Source organism: Caretta caretta, chromosome 7 (assembly GCF_965140235.1).
Source record: "Caretta caretta isolate rCarCar2 chromosome 7, rCarCar1.hap1, whole genome shotgun sequence".
Classification (NCBI taxonomy): domain Eukaryota; kingdom Metazoa; phylum Chordata; order Testudines; family Cheloniidae; genus Caretta; species Caretta caretta.
In genome coordinates this window covers 20,537,688-20,563,016 of record NC_134212.1, presented here as the reverse complement: position 1 = coordinate 20,563,016, position 25,329 = coordinate 20,537,688, and the positions used below count along the sequence as shown (strand labels likewise).

General features: G+C 43.9%; 1 protein-coding gene across 7 annotated transcripts in view; it reads right to left on the bottom strand.

Moving 5' to 3' along the window:
* The window catches only part of GRIP2 (glutamate receptor interacting protein 2), a 478,373-nt gene that overhangs the window by 74,968 nt on the left and 378,076 nt on the right, over positions 1-25,329 (bottom strand). For all 7 annotated transcript variants that reach the window (XM_048856218.2, XM_048856222.2, XM_048856223.2 and 4 more), the window contains exon 2: positions 4,774-4,854. In XM_048856218.2, the coding sequence (XP_048712175.1) occupies positions 4,774-4,854 (81 nt within the window). The remainder of the gene's footprint in view (positions 1-4,773; positions 4,855-25,329) is intronic.

Here is a 25,329-nt window from a genome sequence, read left to right as displayed (position 1 = left end):
TTATAAATATTTATAACAGAGTCAATTATGTGGTACTTAATCCCCTTGTCTACTGTGTTAACGTCAGTTCTCTTTTTCCTGTGGACATTACATTCTTCCCTCCCCTGCCCCTTCAATTATTTTAAGTATGAATTTTTGTTTCTTTGCAATTGGGGAACAATATTGCCCTTGCATACACAACAAATGTTAAACACTGTTAATTGGTGCCAGTTTTTGACACCTTACACCTAGTGTTTGAAGGGTTTAAAGCCAGACTCCAACGATTTGCATTTTGGTATTTTACATGGACAGGGAAGCAGAAGGAAAATAAATGTTGGTGGAATTTTCAAACGCGCCCTGCATTGGCACAGAGGGAGAGGTAGGGCATTGCCTATCTCTGGACCCTGGGATGCAAATCTCAACTGGGTTGCAGCTGAATCGGACAGTCTCAGACTAGCCTCCTGGGGCTGTTTGTCCGCATGACATAAACAGCATATTATGGGCTCTCTTTGCTCAGGCAGAAGACTAGGAACAGCTGAAGACACTGGAAAAAACAAAAAAAACCTTGGGTGTCTTGACAGAGCTCGGTATAGGAAACTTGCATAGAATCTGTCTACGCTATGAGCGATTAGTCTCCATTTTTCATGAGCATTAAGATCATTTACAATTTTTTAAAAAGACAATTTCTAACCTTAAGAGAAAAATACGCTGTGTGATACAGAAAAGACTCGCAAGAAGGGGACGCTGGCCACTTGCAATGCACCGTGAAGAGCAACTCCAGATCAGGGCTTTGGAGGCTACAAGCTAAAATCTTGCATCTTTACAGTGAATAGTCAAAAATGAGTTTGTCTGGATGGAATAATGCAGCAGGCTCAAATGAGATTTGCTACAGAGAGGGGGAACATTTAAAGATGTGTACAGTTTGCATTTTCAGGCCCTGGAAATCTCGGAAATCATTTATCACTACAGTAGCTCTCTGCAACTGTAGGGTTGTTTTTTCCCCTTTTGCTCGGAGTATACATCATCGTTTTAATATGGTGTGGTGCCAAATAACAATCAGTCTGCGAGGTCTGGCTGGCACTTTGCTCTTTGTGCAATGTCACAGTAACAAAGCAAGGTGCAATTTCTTTTAAGTCACTCTGCATGTTGCTGTTCTGTAAAGCAGATCCTCCGCCGCCACCAGGAGCCTATGCACTTGATTAATGTGAGTGGGGAACCTCTTTGTGATCGAGCATTGTTTGGAAGGTATTCAATCTCTGCTGTGCCCCCATTTAACATGGCAAACGTTGATCCACTCTCAAATTTTATGTCCATTATGCTCCTGGTCTTTAAACTCAAACAGTTTTGATCCACCGCCAAGTACAGTAACAGTTTTCAATTCACCAATCCAGGATTTCAGTAACTGACAGAAACTTTCCCCACTATTCCCTGCTGTTCTAAACAGAATGCCATCTGGCATGATCTTGCAAATTTCCTTTTGACTAAAGAGACTACCGATCAACACAGATGGAGCCACAAGGGGTAATTATTAGTTCTTCAATGGGGCTTGATTTTGGTCCTTGACAAGTGTTAAAAATGAGAAATCCCATTGTGCAATTATCCATCTTGCGGGTTCAAGTTGAAACTCAACACCTAGAATGAAATTGGAGAATTGTTTTTCTATCTATCTATCAAGATAAACAATGTCCGTTAAGTAAGCTGACTAAATGGGATCTAGGTTTTCCAATCATAGAATATCAGAGTTGGAAGGGACCTCAGAAGATCATCTAGTCCAATCCCCTGCTCAAAGCAGGACCAATCCCCAATTTTTTTTGCTCCAGATCCCTAAATGGCCCCCTCAAGGATTAAACTCTCAACCCTGGGTTTAGCAGACCAATGCTCAAACCACTAAGCTATCCCTCCTCCAAGATACCTAAGACAAGACAAGCCAGATAGTTAATTATTGGCAAGACATCCAAGAGCCACCCCCAAAATCATTTTATGAAACACCTAACCAGTGGCCTATCTAAAATGATTTGGGGTTCCAATCTGGCTTCCCATCATAATTCACTACCACCACCTTTGTTGACAGTCTCAGAAGAGAGACCAGTGACTGGCCAGGCTTAGTGAATTAACCACCCCTCTCATCCCTAACAGTGACCCCCTCCAGGTCACGGACAAGTTACATCAACACAGCTTTCCAACACCTTTTTGTCCCCTTCACATACAGTCAGGGACTTATTGAACCTCCAGGACGTGTTAGAATAGTCTATAGTCTCTTGCTCCAGCCCAGGATCACAAGAACACAGTGCAGACTGGGAATGGACCCTCCCATCCCTGGAATACCCACTACACCAGGGAGGCCAAGAGCAGGAGGCACAGAGCTAGCTACGTTAGCCTGTTTCCACCTGAGGACTCCCAAAGGGTGCAAAAGCAATAGAGCAGGGCCAAATATCTGTCCCACCCCCGCTCCTCAAAAACCACATTCAGTACAAATCCCACAGATCCTCTCTCTACTTTTCTTACTTTCATCTTTCAACACAAATATGAGGCTACCAAGCCCCAATCTTTTTCAGAATGTGTGTTCGTTGTCCAGCGTGACCATCTGACACTGTTCAAGAGCATTGTAATGGTCTACAGAAGAGGCCTACCACCAGTAACAGCAGTGAAAGTGTCTCCATTGCTACGCTACATCTTTGGCCCCCTGTTGGCTTTTCTGCACTGGAAAATTACATCATGTTAGAATGTGACTGAGGAGTCATGGTACCTAACATAATGTTAAACACCATTTAGAGGTTGGCATAATCATATTTTTCACATTGCTCATGGTCAGGGTTAACCCTAGAGGACATCGGTCACAAGTAACTACAGTGTAACCCCAGGATGGATCACGAAGAGCAGACATGCTGCTAAACATCTCAGTCCCAATCTACACGCAGTGTTTAGCACTGTGTTTGCTCCCAGGATGCCTCAATGAAATTTTTAAACCTGGTAAAAGGTTGACAAAAAGTTTTTAAAAATGAAGAATTTCACAGGAACTGCCCTCCCCGCACCAGCCTTTTCTTGAAAAGGTTTAATTTTTTGCCATTTTTCCAAAGCCTTTTTAAAAACAAAACAAAACCGGTTATAGAAGTTTTTCATTTACTGGATTTGGTAAGCCATTTACTGAAAAACCTGGGTTTGGCAAATGGAAAACATCAAGCACCATTTTGATAATGGTTCTGATTAAAAATACAGTGTAAACAAAGTCCCAAAAAATACAAAAATGAGTGTTTGGCATCCTGTGAAACAGAAAAAGCTTTGAAGTTTTAAATGTTTCAGGTTTCCAGTCTTCAGCCAGCTTCAGCACACTTGTAGTGCCCACAGGCCCCAACCTGGGCCCAAATTTAAGAGCGAAACGGAGTCTCGAGTTCCAAGTTTATTCATATCCCCAGCTTCAAGCCGTACCTCCCAGACAGGCTGCCAATTGTGCTGCAGATACTTGCCCATTCAGAACTAGGCTTAGATCACAAACTCCTTTCACCGGGTTCCAATCATCATGCACCGACTGAGCAACTGGCTGGTTTTTGTCTTCTCACTGCGTACATCTACACTGCTGTTAGGTGGTGTGACTGGAGTCTGTGTAGACATAACCAAGCTAGCTTTGATTGAGCTAGCTCTTTAAAAACAGCAGTAAAGCCATGGCAGCACAGGTCATTCGCCTGAGCGTGTACCCAGGATCCTGGGTGGGCTTATACGGGCCTGTGCCACTGTAGCTTCACAGCTATTTTTAGTGAGCTAGCTTGAGTTCACCTACACGTGCTGCAATCACACCACCAGACTACCTTGTAGACTTGTCCATTGAGCAAGGACCTCTGGAGCGAATGGCAGAGTGGAGGGTGTCCGTACGTCTCATGGGGCAGCAATGGGGGAGCTGATAGACTAAGGCTCCTTGATCAGGACAAGTGGAAGGGGAAAGTCTGCAGCAGAGAAGAATGATGGGGGGATTAGATAGCTGCTTTCAACTACCTGAAAGGGGGTTCCAAAGAGGATGGATCTAGACTGTTCTCAGTGGTACCAGATGATAGAACAAGGAGTAATGGTCTCAAGGTACAGTGGGGGAGGTTTAAGCTGGATATAAGGAAAAACTTTTTCACTAGGAGGGTGGTGAAGCACTGGAATGGGTTACCTAGGGAGGTGGTGGAATCTCCTTCCTTAGAGGTTTTTAAGGTCAGGCTTGACAAAGCCCTGGCTGGGATGATTTAGTTGGTGTTGGTCCTGCTTTGAGTAGAGGGTTGGACTAGATGACCTCCTGAGGTCTCTTCCAACCCTAATCTTCTGTGAAGGTTTTATAAACTTGAATTAATAGGCAAGGGGTAAAAAAAGTTACCAAATAAAATAGGCAAGGAAGTGTCACCAAGTAACAGATAACAGCAGCCAACAGAACAAAAGTTACTGGGGAGACAGGCAAATGTGCATAGTTATTTCTACCAAATCCAATAAAATAACGAACTAGCAAGACATTTGCTGATCACCCTCACCACTTCTTTCCTCCTGCCTTCCCCTCTACCTCCTACCCTCCACTTCTTTTAAATTGTAAGATCTTCAGGGCCTGGATAGTCTCTCCACACCTGTGTAGCGCTTGGCACATTTTAACCACTATTGTAGTAAGAACTCAGAACAAATTTGCACAGTTTAGTGCCTGTTACATTCCACCCACAATGATACCAACCATACCTCCTTCTTCTGCAGTCCGTTGCTCTGATTACTGCTATGCTGCCCATGGGGGATGATGGCTAGATGAGAGTGGGAACAAGTACTAGTTCTTTCATTTACCTGGAATGCTTTGCCTTCTGGAGACGAGGGCTGTGTCCAGTCCACTTGAGTCTTTGCTCCCCTTCGAGTAAGGGCCATCATCTTCCGAGGAAGAAAAAATAAACAGAAGCTAAGATTATACTGAAAGCAAAAGCTACTTTTAAAAGTTAATCCGTGACCATTTTTATAGATAGTGTCTCATCCCAGGTCCTGGCTTCAGGTGAGAAAACGTTTTATTAACCACAGGACCACTTCACAATCTAAATTGGCACTATAGCCTTTTGGGGAGGGAGGGAAAGAAGAGACAAGTGGGGTGATAATACACACGGATTTATTTCTCTGGGAGCTAATCCTATAGGAGAGAGCAAATTCCCTTAGTCCTGTAATCATGTGGAACAGCAGAGATGAGGAAAAGCTGTAACATCAGTCTCAAGTTTTAAGCCTGTCATCATGCTTGTGAAGAAACGCCTGGTCTTTGGAAATGGAGTAATACTTCAGGATACGAACAGGGCACTAAATCACCATACTTGAATTAAATTGCCTATGCTTAAGAGATCCTGTTCTTTTAAAGTCACATTTCCTTGCTATAGCTTCAGCTACTGTACAGTAGAGAAACCACCTTCTCTTAAAAAAAAGGGGGGGGGGGGGAGGCTTAAAAATGCAGGAATAGAAGAAAATGGTATTAGAAAGAGAATTGTCTGACATCAATTTAAATCCAAATGTAAGTATTAAGTATGATCTATGTATTCCTACTGGAAGATGCATATAGTTAATCCATGGGGAAATCAGGATACTGAAAAAAAAAGTGGGATGGGGGAAAAGGTTTTTAAATCGACTGAGCCAAATATGACAATCATTAAGTCTTCAGGACAAGTTAAAGCAAAGTGAATTTCAAGGAACTTAGGAACTTAGTGATTGGTATTCCACAGTACCTTTATCTGATTTCTATAATCTACAACAAAGAAAGACTTAAAAATAATTCTCTCTATAACATGGATATTTATTAAGTTTCTAATCACTGCAGTATCCACTGTGGATGGGTTTCCAATCATTTAGGATGGAAGAACTGATTAGATAAAGACTCAAGCTGAACTATCACTCAGAACTGTAAAGGCTAAAAATTGTAAGGTTCTTGTTTAGTTTGAATTGAATAAACACTCCTATTCATTCCACTACCACACATATATGAAGTGCTTTAGTAACTGGGCACTTTATAAAATGCTGAACTTTGCAGATCAATACATTGTCAGTAAATCTTGGTTTAGAAAGCTAGGGAGACTATACTAAAGCAATGCACGATCAGATAAACCTGATTCCCATTCACTGCATTCCTGGAGTGTCCTGAAACTCTTATCTTCAATAGTTGTAAAGATTACAAAATTTAGTTAAAATAAAAATCTGGAGAACACTCGCTCCTATTTGCCCTCCCCCTCCCCCTCCCCCAGTAAATTTATGTATGGGTCAGAGACAACAGGAGTTTTGCCTCTCTACTAAAGTAAAGGACCCAATTTACACTCCATTTAACTCCACCAAAAGACAATAAGCTTGTAACTCGCTGAAAACGGTGGGCTTCTATTGGGTACAAATCAGGACAGATTTTGGCCTGACGTGAGCAAATAAAAATGCTTGGTTAGCTCCTGCTGCTACCATCCTATTATTATTATGAATGAGGGTCTACGCACTTCCTGCTTGACCATGTCATCAAGTGCCAGGAACCCAGCAAGTACAGGCACTCAAGATTTCCAGCCCGCCTGAAGCAGTCTTGGAGCTAGACAGACAGCAACCAATTGCCTTGCCAATCTACACATTCACCACTGGTGCAATATTTAGCGATGATCTCTAAAATGGAGAGCAAGGCACTTCCTTTAAAAATAAATAAAAGGAGTGGAGCAGGTAAGGTCTCTACAGAATGAAACCACACTGTGTGAAATCTCCCTTCCAAGATCTGACAGCCCAACACCAGCAGTCTAGACCAGCATTGAAACAGGCTGCACTTCTACAGATAATTAGAGCAATCATCAGGCCAAGCCACTGATTGGTGATAGGAGCTTGTATAGCTTGGCCCCAATTCTAGGATCAAAGAAGGCGTGAAAGTTAATTTGCATTTATAATGAAAACAATCCCGTATGTGATGCAGAAGTGGGGGGCAGGGCTTAATACTCTGGATATAGGTTTAATTTACTAAGGACAGTTTAGCTGCAGCACGTGGTTTAAAAAAAAAAAAGGAAGTCACTCCCTTGCCACCAATAGGTCCTTGATGGGGAAGCCATAAGCACCAGGAGACCTTGCACTGTGGTGACCTCAGCCATGAAGGTCATTACTATGATAGGAACCACCTGCCTTAGAGGGGAGCCCCTAACTTTTACTCTATGCCTCGCAGTGTCACTGAAAGGGACAGCTAAGGAGAGCATAAAAGAATTCAGTGCTTCACAGTGAAGCTCAAAATGCATCAACATACAGTCCAAACTGCCCCTCCAGCTTCCGTCCCTCAGTCACTGATTGACGCACCGCTTTCCTTTGGGCGGGGGCAGATCCTTACATGCAGTGCAAACTCGTACTGCCAGGGACCCCACCTGCTCCCCAGACACATCTCCCAGCCCTGACCTCAAACTCTAGGCCTGCTGTGTCCCTGCAGCAGCAGCAGATACCAGCTGCTGGGCCCCATGCAGTCTCTTCTCAGACAGCGTCACCACCATCCAGTGGGAGGAACAGGAAGTAGAAGTGGGATCTCCTGCCAGCCCTCTAGCCAACGGGACTCTACTGGGATGGAGAGGCCACCTCCCCTTGTTTGCCTACCCCTTAACTAATCAGGGCTCTGGGAGCAAGCCAATCTTCACAGCACTGCTGCCACCATGTAGAGTGGGGGCTCCACACTACAAACTGATATGAAACTCCGGGTCTTCTCCATCCCCTAGAGGTCAGGGGAGGGAAAGTGTGGGCCTCATAACTGAAGAAAGATTTCTGGAATAGCAGCACAGGGCCACCTCCTTTCTTTAAGTAACCACTTCAAGCACTGCTGACTAAGCCATATAGAGCGCAAGGGACTGATGCCGAGGCTCATACAGCTGAGACCGTATTAGTCAAAATTAGATGAATCCAAAAGCAAGAGAATGCTACTTTGATCATGTGAACACCCAGCCTTCTGAATAAAACACTGTCATGACGACAATGTGCAGGACTTGGGGCACTTCCCTTGATCACCATATCCTCAGTCATACAGTAAGCAAGCCATCAGCTAAGTTTCAAACAGGATTTCTGCTTCAGCAACTGTAGTCAGAACAGTTAGCAGCACAGAGCTCTGCCATGCTTGGAGCACAAGAGATCAATATCACGCCATTAGGAAATGGCATCTTTGGGTCTGAGGCCGTCAATTAATCCAGAATGACAGCAAGCCATTTGCATTATGAACTTGCCAAGAGGGGGGAAAAAAAAGTTAACATGAAGGATAGTGTAAACTACCCTGACAGAGACACACAAGGTGCTACCCTTGAGGCAAAATGCTATATAGCAAATGCAAAGCCAACACTACTGGGAAACCACAGAAGAGGATCTGAAGCCAGCTCAATAATCTGATGGCAAAGTACAGCAGTCAACCATCTGCTTCACATAAACACACCACCCCAGACTAGTTAACCACCAGAGTGCTTCTATGCTTAATTTCCCTGCAGTAGCCCAAATAAACAGTGAATGTGAAGTCTCATGTCCGTAGCTGCTATCCTTCCCCATCCCAAAAGTGCTATAGCTGTTGGCAAACAAATAGGCTTTCCATTTTAGGAAGCAACCCAAAGTAGCTAAATTTCCCTCATGTTAATGGCAGCCATCGTCAACAGCTAAGCAGCTAGGACAAGTAATGAAGTTCCATTCAGTGTTCATGATTTGACATGCAAAAGGGATGCCTGTCAACAAAATCCTCTGGTATTTCATCGACAGCCAGATCAGCTGGCAAATAATTAGCACCAAGATTCCCCTCCCTCAGGTGTTCTTTCCTCCAAAACAGTTCATTATGCTAAAATGTTTGGTTTTGCTCATTATCTGGCTAAAATGTCTGCGCAGTCAAGGAAGCTGCCACAGGAGGCCTGTCGAAGTGTGAATTGGCTTTTGCTTGTGTTAGATTCCCCACTGAGCAGCCCTTTGTTCATTTTCAGCCGATTTCCTGCTCTGCCACTCAAACTGGCATTAACAGAGTTGTTAAAGTTTTAATGTTCTGTGCTTAGGAATCTCCACTCTTCTTATCGCTGTTCCTTTACACAAAACATATTCCTAAGAGGCTCCAGTAAGCACGACAACCAGTTCATTGGCATACATGGTACTGCCAACCCCAAGTGTTCAAAATTCATGAGTCCCCGCTCCCTCTCCCACCCAAATAATGAAACTGACTTACAAACGAGGTGTGGATATTAGCCAATAAAAAGACCCCAAAATATTCCTTTCTGCTATTGGACCCTTTGGGGTTCACCTCTTCAAGCTTTTCACAACCAAGACACTAGAAACTCATCAAAAAAAGAAAAGTTGAGATTCTCAACTTGTCACATGAATTCAAGGGCTGGGGTTTTAAAAAGCAACAGGTATCACAAGACCGGTGATAAAGTCACGTGCAGTGCTGCTGTCTCTCGTGTTTTTCTACTAGGATCTGTGCCAATTAAAAGGGTTCTACTCAATTCTTAGATGCCTTTTCCAAATTTCAGTTCCAATATTAACCCAGGACAACCTCCCACACCTTCTCTCCGTGGCGTGGCATGGCACGGCACTGGTGTTCTGCTGCAGCGTGGTTATGCTTTTATACCAGGAGCACACATGCAGTAAGCAGCACCAGGTGGGAGCAGTACGTAAACAAGAACGGTGACAAAACCACATGGAAGTTACCACTAGGGAGATGAGAAAGGAGACAGGAGCAGGGTCCTCAGGAAGCAGAAGCATCAGAGTCAGGAGTCAATTCTCAGGCCCTGGGGAGGCTACAGTGCTTACCACAGTGGGTCGCCGGCTAATGGTACGGTTGATTCAGCATGGCGTGTGCCCAGACATCACATGCTCACTAGCACTTAGATAGAGCATTTTGTCCTGCTAGGCTGGCAAATGGTGTCTGCCTGGTCTCAGCACACCAATTTAGACCACATCTATCTAGCCAGCTTGGCTTGTGCTCCTACCTCCCAGGTCTGTGCCTAGGATATCACAGCAGCTGCACGTACTACTGCAGGCACTCTCCAAGCATCTCCTCAGGGCACGATCCCACGCTGAGGCAGTGTGGGATAGCTACTGAAGTTTTCCCAGAATGCACAGGCGCAAACATAGTTAAGCAGCATGGCAGGTGTGGATGCACAAACACATCAGCAGAAAAGTTGCAGCAGGGCACAGCTCAAGAATTTATCTTCATACATAAACATAAACATAAACATCATTCATAAACATCTGATGAAGTGAGCTGTAGCTCACGAAAGCTCATGCTCAAATAAATTGGTTAGTCTCTAAGGTGCCACAAGTACTCCTTTTCTTTTTGCGAATACAGACTAACACGGCTGTTCCTCTGAAACCATACATAGATGAGACAAGAATGGAGGTCATGGTTGTGCTTATATGGACAAGACCAAAGTGCCACCCCGTTTCTCCTTAGAACAGTGGTGCTTCTCGCTTCCCAGCAGGTTTCTCTCCATAGTCCCTGGAATCTGCTCCTTGTGATGGCATCATAGAGGGAGACGTGGGGTGGAAGAATGATGCTAAATTTCCCACATGCAGAGATATCTCACAGACAGGTGCTGCCCAGCCAGACTGTGCATATTGGGAATTTGAGCGAGGTCTGAGAATCCTAAAATTAAGTTAATTTACTGTTTATTTTTAAGGAAAAAAAAAACAAAGTATCAGGACACAAAGATCTTTCTAATTATGTATTTTTTCATGGTAGAAACACACACAAAAATCTCTACAGCACCCCTTTAAACTTGTCCCGGCTCTAAATGCTCTCATGACATATCACCTGATGAGGTCTATTTCACTTCGTGAGGTCAGTGGAAATATGACCACTGAGTGCAAAGTCTCAGGATACCAGGAAATCTATCACAGGGTGACTGAAGAATGAGATGCCATGGTAACACACTCCACAGAGCTGCAAGGAAACCTGATTGAACATCTATAGGTTTTCAGTGGAAATTCAAAGATTGAACATTTGCTGAGAATTCTGAACGTCTGTGTTGCTGCAATCAATCAAGTAGCCTTCACAAGCGGAGTTGCCTTGAGATCGAAGACCTGCGATGCATTTATTAATGTGACAGCTCAAAGAGGGAGGAGATCACTCAGAGATTGCTTACAGACTATGGAGCCTTTCACACCCTAAGGCTGCAGTTCGGTAAGGTATATGAGCAGGTGTCTGCCTTTCAGCATGAGAGTTCTATTCCATTTAATGGGACTACTCATACGGAAAGTTAGGCACCTGCTTAAGTACCTTGCTGAATTCAGGCTTAAGTCACTAGTTAAAATCTTGCCCAGTTTAGTAGGGATCAAAAGAGGTTCCTATGATACAGCTGTTTGGTGGTCTATGTGAAAGAAACTAGTAATCTTGATCCAAGTTACTAATGAATATTAATTACTATTAAATATTCCTGCTAACCTCACTCCCTCCTCTCTCCGAGCTCTGTCACAGTTGTCACTGGCTGTCAATGGCAGCCAGTCCAAGGATGGTTGAGCCATAGAGACAGAGCAATCTCATCCTACTAGAGGGGTCCCCTTCAGTTCACAGCTGGGGCACATCATCCAGGCAACATGGGACAGCATGCTGTGCTGTTTTCTGTTCCTTGGACTTCAGTCTCCAGAGCTGCCAGGCTGTTGGCTTTAATGATTGTTAAACTCATGCCAAGTTGTAACAACAGAAGCCCCACAACCAGTAAATGCAGTTGGGTTCCAGTTCACAAGGTACCTCCTGGCACCCACACAGTGGATACTGGAAAGTAAAGTAATTTCCTTGTTGCTGGCAGTCTAACTCACTCTTCATCCTTGAGAATTTGGATTACACATTCTAGGCCTAAGACAAAAGTATGCAAACATGGAAATCCAAGGCCAGAGTTTTAGTTTATCAGTAGGGCCCTACAAAATTCACGGCCATGAAAAACATGTCACAGACCATAAAATCTGGTCTCCCCCCATGAAATCTGGTCACGTGTATGTCCTTTTACCCTATACTATATAGATTTCATGGGGGTAAGACCAGTGTTTTTCAAATTGGGGGTCCTTACCCAAAAGGGAGTTGCAGAGGGGTCATAAGATTATTTTAGGGAGGTTGTGGTATTGCCATCCTTACTTCTTGCACCGCCCTCAGAGTTGGGCAGCTGGAGAGCAGCAGCTGTTGGCTGAGTGTCCAGCTCTGAAAGCAGCACCCTGCCAGCAGGTGCGCAGAAGTAAGGATGGCAATACCATACCATGCCACCCTTACTTCTGCGCTGCTGTCTTCAGAGCTGGGCAGCTGCTGACTAAGGGCTCAGCTCTGAAGGCAGCAGCAGCGCAGAAGGGTGGCGATACCATACCGTGCCCTCCTTACTTCTGCGCTTCTGGGTGGGAGCCCAGCTCTGTCTTCAGAGCTGGGCTCCCAGCCAGCAGCGCAGAAGTAAGGGTTGCAGTTCTGCAACCCCCCCACAACTTCTTTTTGGGTCAGGACCCCTACAATACATCACCATGAAATTTTAGATTTAAATATCTGAAATCATGAAATTTACAATTTTTAAAATCCCATGGTCGTGAAATTCACCAAAATGGGCCATGAATTTGGTAGGACCCTATCTATCAGTATAAGGTAGGATGCAGAGGTCAAGACAGAACATCATGCAAAAAACAGTGTCATTCAAATTTAAGCAGATAGATAGTAAGTTCAGTAAGTCAATACCCATCCACTACCCACAGAAGGCAGGCCCACCCATCCCGGTGTTTGATGGGACGGAGTACCCGAGAATTATGGCAGGTGTTCCTACATCTCTATCGCCTCACTTTCTTCTATGGCAACAGAAACCAACCTGCTTCTAAAAACTGCTGTGAGAGACAGGGGAGGTGAATCAATATCTTTTATTGGACCAACTTCTGTTGGTGGAGAGACAAGCTTTCAAGGTCTGAAGAAGAGCTCAGTGTAAGTTTGAAAGCTTCTCTCTCTCCACCAACAGAATTTGGTCTCGTAAAAGATATTCATCACTCATTTTGGCTCTCTAATATACTGGGCCCAACGTGGCCTTAACACAGCATTATGTCAATAGACAATCACCTGTTCAGACAGCAAGAGTCTATTTAGGAAGGACTATAACTGAAAGAACAAATGGCACATCACACGGAGTATCTGTGAGCAGGTATGTCTAAAATCCTTGTTGGAAAGCCACCTATTTTTAAAAGAACCCTGCGGAGAGCAGCTGTGAATGGCAGAGTCTGATGCAGCTGTGAGTCAGAGAGATATGCAGTTAAATTGTTCACTGTCTTCTTATTCTTTACTGGAGTCTTTTCCACTCCCTGATAAGGGAGATTCTGCTGTTTTGCATCGTAATACAGAATTTATTAGCCAGGAAACCAGGGTCCATGACTGTGAAGCACCACCGTGCTTCTCCCCCTGCCTCCCCTTTTCATATTCAGAACTTATTGCCGTCAACTCGTGTACATGGGTCCAGGCCTAAGTGTTGCTAGGGTGTTGCAAAGGAGGACTTGCAGGTGCCCAGAACATACCTCTCGCCTGCTGCTAAAGGGCACAGAACTACAGAGCAAGTTTGCTTACTGTACAAACACCATTTGTTACCTACATGCTGGTCATGTCAAATATGCAATAAAAATTTACTGCTACCTTCTCTCCAAATAGCCAGTGTCTCCCCTCTCTCTTTCTTCAGCCTTCCTAGCTGAAGATCTTTTGGTTTGCAATATCTTGGGGTGTAGGCAGTAGGGGATGAGAATGAAAATCCAAAGTAAGGGGGATATCAATCCAATCAACTTAGTACATGAGGGGAAAATGGATCTGCATTATGAAGGTCTCCTTGCCAGTCTTTTTCAAATCCAATGGATTGTTGCAGTGATAGCTGCCAAGTTCAGATCTGAACTCCCTCAAAGATTACGAGCTGGGGAATCGTTTTGATCACACAAACACACAAGCTTTACACCCAGGTTAGCAAAGAAGATGAATTATGCCACACACCAGTCATAATGGTTAAATAATGTACAGAAAGGGTGATCCATTGATTAGGGTGCTGGTCTCAGACGCAGGGGAGCAGGATTCAGTTCTCTACTTTGCCACAAGCTTCCCGTGCAACCTTAGGCAAGTCAATTAGTCTTTCTGTGCCTCAGTTCCCCATCTGTAACATGCGCCTTGTAGGGAAGAACACCACTGTGAGGAGAAATACATTAAAGAAGTACATGATAGTAGGGGTTATATGTATGTTAGATGGATGGAAAACACTCGAGACCACCCCAGTCCATTTCCCTGCTAATGCAGAATTGTTTCCTGATGTATATTTTCTATTAGTTTGTGCCTTCTAGATTTAAATCATGTCCTAAATAATGGAACTTCCACAACTTCCCTCAAGAAACTGTTCTCAATCCAAAACGGACCTGTGCCCAAATAGCAGGTGTTTGATCTGCTAAAAAATTCGAGACAAAGCATCCAACAAATAGTCTCAAACAAACAAAGAGCTGGTCTCAAAACAGCATTTTCCATGAAAAACAAAAATAAACCACATCACAAAAATCTTGTTCAGAGTGTGGAAAATGAAATTATTCAAAATGAGCCTGTGGATTTCTTTTGCAAAAGGTCATTTTTCATTGAAACATTCCCTCGCTCCCCACCCAAATGTATCTTCTCTACCAAAAGATATCAAAGAACACACAAACATGCATGTTCTCACACAAAATTCCCACAGATCTCAGGCTGTTTGGCAGTGGACTCTCAGGGTATGTCTACACAGCAATCAGAAGGAAGACTGCAGCATATATACTTTAAACAAAAAAGTCTGCATCAGGGGAGTCTTCCTATGAACTTCAGTCAGCTTTGGATCAGACCCCTAACTACAGCTGAGCAGATTTCCACTGTCAGGAAGCTTTCCCCAGTACTCAGCACCTAAATTCCTCTCTAAATTCCTGGTTTTGCTATCCTGACTCCAGCTCCCTGTGCCTGGTCAATTACAAAGTCAAACCAAAGTTGATGTTTTTTGTTGTACATTTAAAAAAAATAGCACAAGTCTATAGCAATAAATATACAGAATTCTTATTCCAGGCTCCTGTTGAGGTTTTAAATGGAAGATTCACTTTTACTTTGGGCTATTGAAGCACACTCTCTTTTTATTATTCTCAATATTTTGCTCATTGTGCCAGGAAAAAAAAATGGTTAAAAATGTGTTTTGCATTTTTATTCTCTAGGAAACTGGATGGAAGCATTTAGAACTGCACAGGGCTATCTCAACCTCCACACAGGTAAACTTCACCAAACGCACATACATTTATATCCAGGAAGCGCCTGCGCTTTCAAAAGCCGTGGGCAGGTGTTTATCAGCACGATGCTCCCGTTGGGAGCTGCTCAGACCTGAATGCGGCTTTGAAAGTGTTCTTCTTCCCCTCTTTTGCATTCAAGATATTCTTAAAATTGCCATCCTAGCAACTCTGAGTTTCAGCCTGAGCAATTTCAAAGTTATTTCTATGTTAAATGAACATTATATTTACTGACCGATTCAATGGCAATATCTTAAATATGGGCTTAAACTTTCCCACTTAGCCTGTGATAAACCCTCATGTGCCAGGTATTCAGGAGATAACAGAGAAGAGAAATGAAGGACTAGGTGGGGAGGCAAAGGATCTTTTCTCTTTTGGCTTCCCTGTTAAAAACTAACAAACAAAACAAAAAGCTGCACACAAATGTTTTCTCATGACAGCATAACCAAGAAAGGTGTAATACCATCTACTGAGTGCAAAACTTCTACTTGGTTCCTGAGAAATAGACCAAAGATATGAATATACCAGCAGAGTGTTCAGTTTGTAGAATTTGCAGTGGGATGGTGGTGGTGGGGTGTCAGTCTGTCCCTCGTGGAAAACTCCAGGGCTACCTTCCCCTAGGAAAACGTCTTGATAATGCCTGACATTTGGTGAATTCCAGAGTCCGTTTACTCTTCATAAGCATTTTTGAGGCTTAGGGATGAGTAATCTCTGGCAGCAGTGATCCAGCAGTAATCAGAGGGGAGGGAGACTCCAGAGGCAGAGAAAAAAAATTAACAATCAAATCTCTCTCTCTCTCTATCCCTCTCTCCCCTCAAATCTTTTCTTCAATTTGGTGGTGGGACTTTAACTAGGGATTCTGACAGGATCTTCCAGAGCATTTTTGGAGCCATCTGAAAGGGGTTTCTCCTCCCCACCTCACAAAAGCCATCATTCAGCACACAGCCAGGCTGTGAGCTAGATTGTAAAGCCACTCTCTCCCTTTCCTCCTTCACTGCATCCCAGCTACACAACCACCGGCCACCCGAGTGTCCTCTCACGGTCTTTTCCATGCAGCTCACTACATCTCGAGGCCACTCAGCCCTCTGTCTGCTATGCCTCCAACCCTACCATCCCTCCAGTCCCTTCTGAAAACATGCTTCTTCCAAAAAGCGTAGCGGGCCCTAGTTGTCTTCTCAAAAGGAAAATTCATTCATTGTGTGACAAAATGCCATCTTCCTAGAGATCCCCTGAGCAGCTTACTTAATGCTCCAGTAAAGGATCTACATTTTAAACAGAATGACTAGCCCTTTATTATTATTATTAAAGCGGCGAGTGTCACAGAAGTCAGGGATTCCAGGACATTCCGGGACCTCTGACTTCTGCAGTGGCCGGTGCAGCTCTGGGCCAGCCACACCGGCCACTGCTGGGTCAGTCTCGGGCCACTGTGGCCCCCTCCCCCTACAGCAGCAGCAGGAGTTTGGGTGTGGGAGGGGGTGAGGGCTCTGGGTGGCGCTTACCTCGGGGGGGCTCCCTGAAAGTGGCAACACATCCCCCCCTCCCTCAGCTTCTAGGTAGAGGCCGTGCAGTGCCTCCACCCACAGACTGCGCCCCCATAGCTCCCATTGGCTGCGGTTCATAGCCAATGAGAGCTGCAGAGCCAGCGCTCGGGGCAGAGGCAGCGCACAGACCACCAAGGAGCCGACGGAGGGGCACATCGGCCCATCTGGGGAGCCAAAGGGAGCTGGGTTAGGGTAGGGAGCCTGCCAGTCCCGCCAACACCCTCCCCCACCCCCCCCAGTCAGGGGTATATAGTACAAGTCATGGACATCACAGGCCCTGAATTTTTGTTTACTGACCGTGACCCATCCATGACTTTTACTAAAAATACCCGTGACTAAAACGTAGCCTTAACTATTATTATTGTTCTGAGCAGCAAGACCTTGTATTGCACATTATTGGAAAAATGTGACCTCTCCTGCGCAATCGTGGTATAGTAAAATACGGACTGTCCTTGTAATGGAAAAAACTTTCATACCAAGTACATACACACGAGAAGCGGCAAAAAGAGAATAAGTACTTAGGCCTGGTCTACATGCGGGGAAGGGGAGGGGAAAAAAAAAATCAATCTAAGTTAGGCAACTTAAGCTACGTGAATAACGTAGCTGAAGTCGATGTACTTAGATCTACTCACCATGGTGTCTTCACTGTGGTGAGTCAACTGCTGACGCTCCCCCGTCGACTCCACCTGCACCTCTCTCCCTGGTGGAGTACTGGAGTCGACGGGAACACGCTCAGGGCATCGATTTATCGCATTTAGTCTAGACATGATAAAATCGACCACCATGGGATCGATCGCTGCCCGCCGATCCAGCGGGTTGTATAGACATATCCTTAGAAAGCTGGTCACCCTTTTTAGCATACTCTGAGGGGGAGGGCTCCCCAGCCAGCAAGCCAGAATCCTTAGCCACGTTCTTTGAACATTAACCCTGATCTTGACCAAGTAATAAGCAACGTACAATGTAGCATGTCAACATTGTATTGCAACTTGCCTTAATAAAAAGTTTCAAAATAAAAACATGCCATATGACCAACAAAATCTCTTTCAATTATCACTTCTCAAACATCTGCTTTTCTTGCATCCCATCTCCTATCCTTAGTTCATTTAGGTTTTAAGCTCTTGGGGTTGGGGGAGGGGGGAAAAGAGAGCCATCTTACTCGTCTGTAAAGCACTTGCTTTTGTTGAGCAACAAGTAACCCCATCACAGAAGACCACTGAAGTCTCAAATTTGTGACTCTAATGCCTTCTGTATGATGGCAGTTCCTATTAGGAGTATAGGAAAATGTCCCAGTTACTGCAAATATCTATGGCAACAATCGTAGAGATTTTAAAGGCATCTACACCATCTATTTGTGCAATCGCTTCTTTCGGCACCTGAGCCACCAGAGATACAGTCTGCGTGTCCCAGTGCACTCCAGAAGCAGGTTGTTTCTTATTAGTTCCCTTTCCCCAATACACACAGCATTCATTCAGTTTTCCCCCTTCTTTCTTCTCATGTCTTTATCCATTCTCTTATGAACCTTAATAAGGCATGTCAATTTCATAACCACTTGCTGCTTTATTCACAGCAAGGAGGTCTATAAAAGACAATAGCTATTGTTCAACTAAAACACTACATACCTGCTTTGTGAATTTGTTCCTTTTTAAAGAAATAAAAGTTGACTTTTAAAAAGGCACCTTTCATTCAATACCATTTTAAGCAGCCATTTGAAATCATGACTGATGTAATGACTTTGGAAATTATTATTTGTATTGCAGTAGTACTTAGCACAATAGTCCATAACGAGGGTTCCTATCAAAAGAAGTGGGATTCTGATGGATATGACATTGTTGAGAAATCAGAAGGGCAATTATTCTCTACCGCTTGCTTTCCACAAGCATATAAAGCCAGTGGAACAAAAGTATAGGACTAGCATTCAACACAAATCATTTCTGCTGTTCAGGGAAAGGTGGGAGGGGAAATTCAGTACGCTCTGTACTTGTGTGCACAGAGCCCATTTACTCTGGGTCTGCACAGAGTCCAGGCTTTGGCTCAATGTCTAACTAGTAAGGGTTGGATTTAACGCCCATTGGCTTCAATAGGATTTTGATCAGACTTCAAGGACCTGATCCAAAGCCCACTGAAATCAACGGGTGCTGACCAGGCTGTAAACACACAGGTTTAATGTCACCCTTATCTTTATGCTTTTATGGAAAGCAATTTATAGATAAAGGGAAGTTACAGAAGACATGTCATCTTTGAGTATTTGCAGTCACTCTGCCGTTAGCCTTATAACAACAGACACTGCTAAGAGTTATAGCCATACAGAAATGCATTGCCGGTCATCTATTATTGGTTTGGAGTCCAAACTAATGTCATCTATGGAACCAGGGTACCTGGGGAATGCATAATACACAGTTTCTAAAAAACAAACAAACAGTCGTTAATTTCCACTCAATGTATATTAAAAGAGAAGAATTACTTAAAAAGGTGACTGCAGAGAATTTTATTAAATTGAGCTGGTTATCTATTTTGCTCTTCTAATGGGGTTTTCATTCTTAACGTTTTTCTTCAAAAACGGGTTGTGTTTTTTTCCTGCTTGTTTTGGTTCTTTTAACTTGAGAAAAAACAGGAATGGCTGGTTCTGCTAGAGGACCTGCTAAGTGTGTCAGATCACGTTTATTATGAGCCCTCCCACCCGGACTGAAAGAGTAAGCCTACTTTAACATTTTGGAGATGGGATGGCTTTGTTAATTTGTCCTTAACGTTAAACAGATATTAAACAAAACATACACCCCTTCCCCACAAAGTGTCCAACTAACTATACCTTCCCTGCCAAATTGCTTGGTTTTCACTCTAAGATCTTGTCATGTTACTATTTGACTAATTCAGTGGTTCTCAACTAGGGGGAGGGGCTGAGCAGGTTTCAGGGGGGCTGCCAAGCAGGGCCAGTATTAGACTCGCTGTGGCCCAGGAAGGAAAGCTGAAACCAAACCGCATGGGGCTGAAGCCCAGAGCCCTGAGCCCCATCACCCAGGGCTGAAGCCAAAGTCTGAGCAATTTAGCTTCATGGGAGCCCCTGTAGCAGGGTGTCGTAAATATAAAGGGAAGGGTAAACACCTTTAAATCCCTCCTGGCCAGAGGAAAAACCCTTTCACCTGTAAAGGGTTAAGAAGCTAAGATAACCTCGCTGGCACCTGACCAAAATGACCAATGAGGAGACAAGATACTTTCAAAGCTGGAGGGGGGGAACAAAGGCTTCTCTCTGTCTGTGTGATGCTTTTGCTGGGACCAGAGCAGGAATGCAGGTCAGAACTCCTGTAAAGGGTTAATAAGCAATCTAGTTAGATATGCTTTAGATTCTGTTTTGTTTAAATGGCTGATAAAATAAGTTGTGCTGAATGGAATGTCTATTCCTGTTTTTGTGTCTTTTTGTAACTTAAGGTTTTGCCTGGAGGGATTCTCTCTGTTTTGAATCTGATTACCCTGTAAGGTATTTACCATCCTGATTTTACAGAGGTGATTCTTTTACTTTTTCTTTAATTAAAATTCTTCTTTTAAGAACCTGATTGCTTTTTTCATTGTTCTTAAGATCGAAGGGTTTGGGTCTGTGTTCACCTATGCAAATTGGGGAGGATTTTTATCAAGCCTTCCCCAGGAAAGGGGGTGTAGTGCTTGGGGGGATATTTGGGGTGGGGGGGGGGGAGAGACGTTTCCAAGTGGGCACTTCCCCTGTTCTTTGTGTACCCTAGAGTTCAGAGTGGGGAAGGAACCTTGACACAGGGCAATTCCCTGCTTTCTAACGCTGGCCATGGCTTTTATATGCAGAAAACCAGTTTTTGTGGCACAGGTGGGCCACGGAGTGTATACAGCAAGTTGGGGGGAGGGGCCTCTGAAGGGAAAAGGTAGTGCAGGGGCTCTCAACTTTACCAGAGACAAGACCTTAACTTGGTGCTAAAAATGAAGCAGATTTTTTTTTTTTTTAAAACAACCCTTCCTCCACCCAAACTTGTTCAAAACCACTCTCCATCATGAAGTAGTACAGGGGTCTCAAACTCAAAATCTTCCTTAGGGCCAGTGCCAGTCCTCAAATCCTCCCAGAGGGCCAATAATGTCACTCATGCCACCTAGAACCCGCCCCCACAAAACTCCCCTCCCCAAAAACCTCCACCCCCCACCTGCCTAAGGCTCTGGGAAGGAGTTTGCGGGCTGGGGGTGTGTGGGAAGGGGGAGAGAGTGTGCAGGCTCTGGGAGGGGGTCGGGGGTGCAGCGCTGACCTGGGGCTCCAAGGCAGGGCAGGCCGGGGGGCTTCTGTGCGCTGCTGCCCCCAGGCACCACCCCCACAGCTTCCCATTGGCCGTAGGGGCACTTGGGGTGGGGACAGCGTGTGGAGGCACAGCCCCACCCCACCCCGGGGCCAGCAGCCACTGGAGTGAGCAGGCAGACGCTGCTCAGCTCCGCTGCACTGCCGGGGCCCCTAGGGGGAGCGCCTGGGGCGGCAGGTAGGGCCAAGGGGGAGACCTGGCCCCAAAACTGCTGGAGCCCCGCGGGCCACATTGGGGAAGTTCATGGGCTGCAGATGGCCGGTGGGCCAGGACTTAAATACTACTTCAGGGGTCTCAAAGTGGGGAAAGGAGGGGAATCCTTCTCTCCCACTTGCAGGACACCTTTAAATAAACAGAATAGTTTCCTTTTGCGTGAGGGGCCCACACAAAACAAGTTCAGAATCGAAACCCCCCAACTCATAGTGAGATTATATACTAGGGCCCAGATTTTTAAAGGGTTTCAGGTGTTGCTGCACTCAGCATTGCAATGCCGAACTGAATTAGGAAACTAAATCTCATTTTCAAAAAGGATTTAGGCCCTTCACAGCCAAATTCCCATTGACTGTCAATGGAATTTAGACTCCTAAGTCTAAACCCCTTTTGGTTCCTAAATCAGTTAGGCATTGCAATGCTGTGCACAGTAACACCCAAACAGCTTTAAAAGTATGGGTGTAGAACTATTTAAAAAATAATAAAAGTGATGTTATGAAAGTTGCATTTTCCAGTCAATCTGGCAATTTCTCTTATTCAGCATTGCAGACTGTACTGGGGAGAATCCAACAGGATAGGAAACTGAAAGAGTGATAATACAGTCAGCCGGTGCATCTGAAGAAACTAGCTTTCAAAGTAAAAATTAAAAAGAAATAAGTTATATTGCCAGGTCGGTCTTTTGAAAGTTACCCAACTGAGTGACTAAGACAGTGAGAAATGACCAATAAAATCTAAAGCCATTTCACAGGAAGAATGTCTCTCTAGATACAACAAGATCTGTTAATCAGTAGAATAGACAGCAGTAAATCTGAGAGAGCAGGGGAATACAGGTCTTACTAGAGTCAACCACAGATCTTTACTTTCTCTTGTATTTGGGAATGGATCAAGAATGGGGATTGGATCTTGGACTTTCAGGGGAAAAAACACACACACACTCTGATAAGTAGGAGTGGAGGAAATGCTACTCTTGGTATTTCTGACCTGGATGAAGCCACAACATTTCTCGCAAAGAAATAAATCAAATTAATGACTATTCTTTTGAGATTTAGCATCTAAACGTTATTGGGGACTGGATCCTTCAGGTGACTGGGAATGACTGTTAGTGGTCCTCTTCTTCTTGCCTGTCTAAAATGTTTTCCAGTAGAGTTAGTCAGAAAAGGAAAGTTACCACCTGTGAAATGAAAGCAATTTCTCTCTTCCTTTCCCCCGCTCCAAAACTGGTTTTAAAAAATAAAAATAGTTTTCAAAATGTTTTGTTGTCAAAACCGAAACCAAAAGAAACAACCAAACACACACACAATCCCAACCCCCCCGAGAAAACCAAACCCAAACCCAAAAAACCTCTGACCAAACAAACAAGCCCCACAAACACCCAGAGCTTTTGGTAAATGAAAATTTTTGATAACCATTTCAGTATCTATTTGCATAAAAATGTGTTAAAACAAAAAAAGCATCAATAATATTGATTAGTTTTAAAGAGATCATTTTATGAAAACCCCCTCCACACACATGCACTTTGAAAGATTTTGACCAGCTCTCCCGAGCAGTGTCTTGGCTCGATCATTAAATGAGGTTAGCGCAATCAGGCTGTTACAACAGTATGCCTGCAAATTGGGCAAGTACACACAAAATTTTGGGTGGCAGAAATAAGAGGGAAAGAACAAAGCTCTGTGTTTGTGCTACTGATAATGAGAGGCTTGAGGATCTTAAAACCCAAGCCCCAGTTAAACAGCAATCTGGCTGAAATAAAAATACATTTTTTAATCTATTTTACCTTTTGTGAACTCACTTTGGGTCCTTAAGTGCTTTGGTAAGTCTGCACCTGCTAAAGAATTGCCTGTTGTATTAGGATGTCCTCCCAGGCCAAACCAAAAAATATGGGTTATTGACTTGCCATCTAGGGAAAACTTCCTCTGATTTTAAAGAAAGAGCCCCACTCTGAATCCATATATTACAGGTCTGGAAAACACATCTCATCATAAGAATCTGAAGTAGCTCGATTTATTTTGTTTACTGATGAGAAAGTCAAGAGGTGACTTGATCGTCATCATCCTCAAGCACCTACACAGGGGAGAAAGTTAGTACACAGCTCTTTAATCTAGCAAAGAAAGACATGAGAGCTAATGGTCGGAAGCTAAAGCTACACAAATTCAGACGAGAAACAAGACATATTTAGTTAGTTTTACAGTGAGGATAATTAGCCATTAGAATGTTGATGGATGCTCCATTACTTGAAGTCTTAGACATCCACGTTTGAGTTCAAAGCTATGCTACAGCTCAACCAGAAATTAATGGATGAGGAGTTTCTTTGGCCTGTGTTATACCAGAGGTAAGACTACACAATCATAACGGTCCCTTCTGACCTTAAAATATATTAATATGAGAAAGTCATTCTGAGCGGTGCTGGTTGAAAAAAAGTTTGAAATTTGATCAACACAATGACAATTTTTTCATGAAAAGTTCTCATGGATTTCAACCAGCTCTAAATTTGAGCTCTAATTCCCACCAGAATTAAATGATGCATTAAAATTCGTCTGGAGTAGACAGGCACTGGACAGCACATTGAAGTTGTACTAAGGTTTCGCTCCTTCTGTTACTAGAAAGTAAGTAAGTGTGTGTGTGAGTTAGTAAAAGAATAGCGCTAGAGCATGGAGCTGAAATACAAATACAAGGTGGGATCTGTAGACCTCATTACGAGATGCCCAGAATATATTTTATGAGGCAGCAATTATTGGGTGGATAAAAACAGGGGGCTGCGTTGTGCTCTTAGTTACATCCGTGCTACCTTGCCGAGTTCAGTGGGGTTGTCGGAGTAGAATTCAGCCAGTCTTGCCTGCTCAGATGTATACATATAAAGTACACAACGAAAAAATTCAACTTGCATGTCCCCTGAATTCTAGGAGACACTTATAGGGAACAATGTGAATTTAAGGTTGGTAATTAAAAAAGGGGGCAGCATTAAAATCATACTGCAGAGCCTTTTTACATGTACAGTATTTCTGAGAAAGAGTGCGGTGCCCACATAATACAAGTGGTCCTGACAGTAAACAAAGTTTTAGCTCCTGTGCTAAATTTTCAGAGTGCTATGAGGGGTTTAGCCAAGTACGGTAAAGCAATCTCAAGGAAACCTGAATTCCTTAATTCACATCTAGTGTAGAAGTTATTAACCCTTGGATAGGACAGAAAACAGACCCCTTCATCCTAGCTGTCTCGTAGGCCTCACCCCACTATGTACGTATCTCAGATCAATACATAGTTTGGTACAACTGGCAACCTCTGCTCCAGAAAGACCCGACAAGAGAGTAACAAGCCACGTTGAAGAAGCTCACACTGCAACCGGCTCAACACAGCCCGGTGGCACTTTTACATGCACCAGATTCACCCCCAAGTGAAAAGACTGGTCAGGAAGGTAGTACAAGCCCAAAGAATGAAATGAAGAACCAGTATGAGAGATTAGGTTGCGCCAGGTCTGTAGCTGAGATTTATGCTAGTCCAGGTGTCCTGTGAATCAATCTTGATGTGGGGGAAGATACACAAGGTAAAATGAAACAACAAAAAACACATACTTAGATACAATGACATTTAATAAAGGTCTGGATGAGAGATACAGGCGGGGTCGGGGGAAGAAGAGAACAGATACATATAACAACAAACAAACGAAAGTGGATGCCATCAGCCCTAGCATGAAAAATCAAATGAATTATGAGGAGCAGCTATCAAGGCTGTCTGAGATACTGTTTGTTATTGTGCTGATCTTATCATTGCTACGCTATGTCTGCAACAGAGTCATGAAAATTAGGGCATTTAGGAGATCCAAGACAGTCCTGCCCAACAACAGCCTAATGCCTGGTACATATGTATGTAACACCATATAATGATTGGTTACTGGGGGTTGCTCAGGGGAGCTGGGATATTGATATCTTGCACCTATAGGGAATGGTGGGGGTGGGGGGAGAGGAAAATAAAAAACAGGACCAAAGGATCTGTTTTGGAAAGCAAAGGCTAAGTAGGAATTAAAATGTATCATTGCAACACAAGAGGTCAGATCTGGGAATTCACCACCAGTCCTTTGAGATGAGGTGCCTGACAGCTTC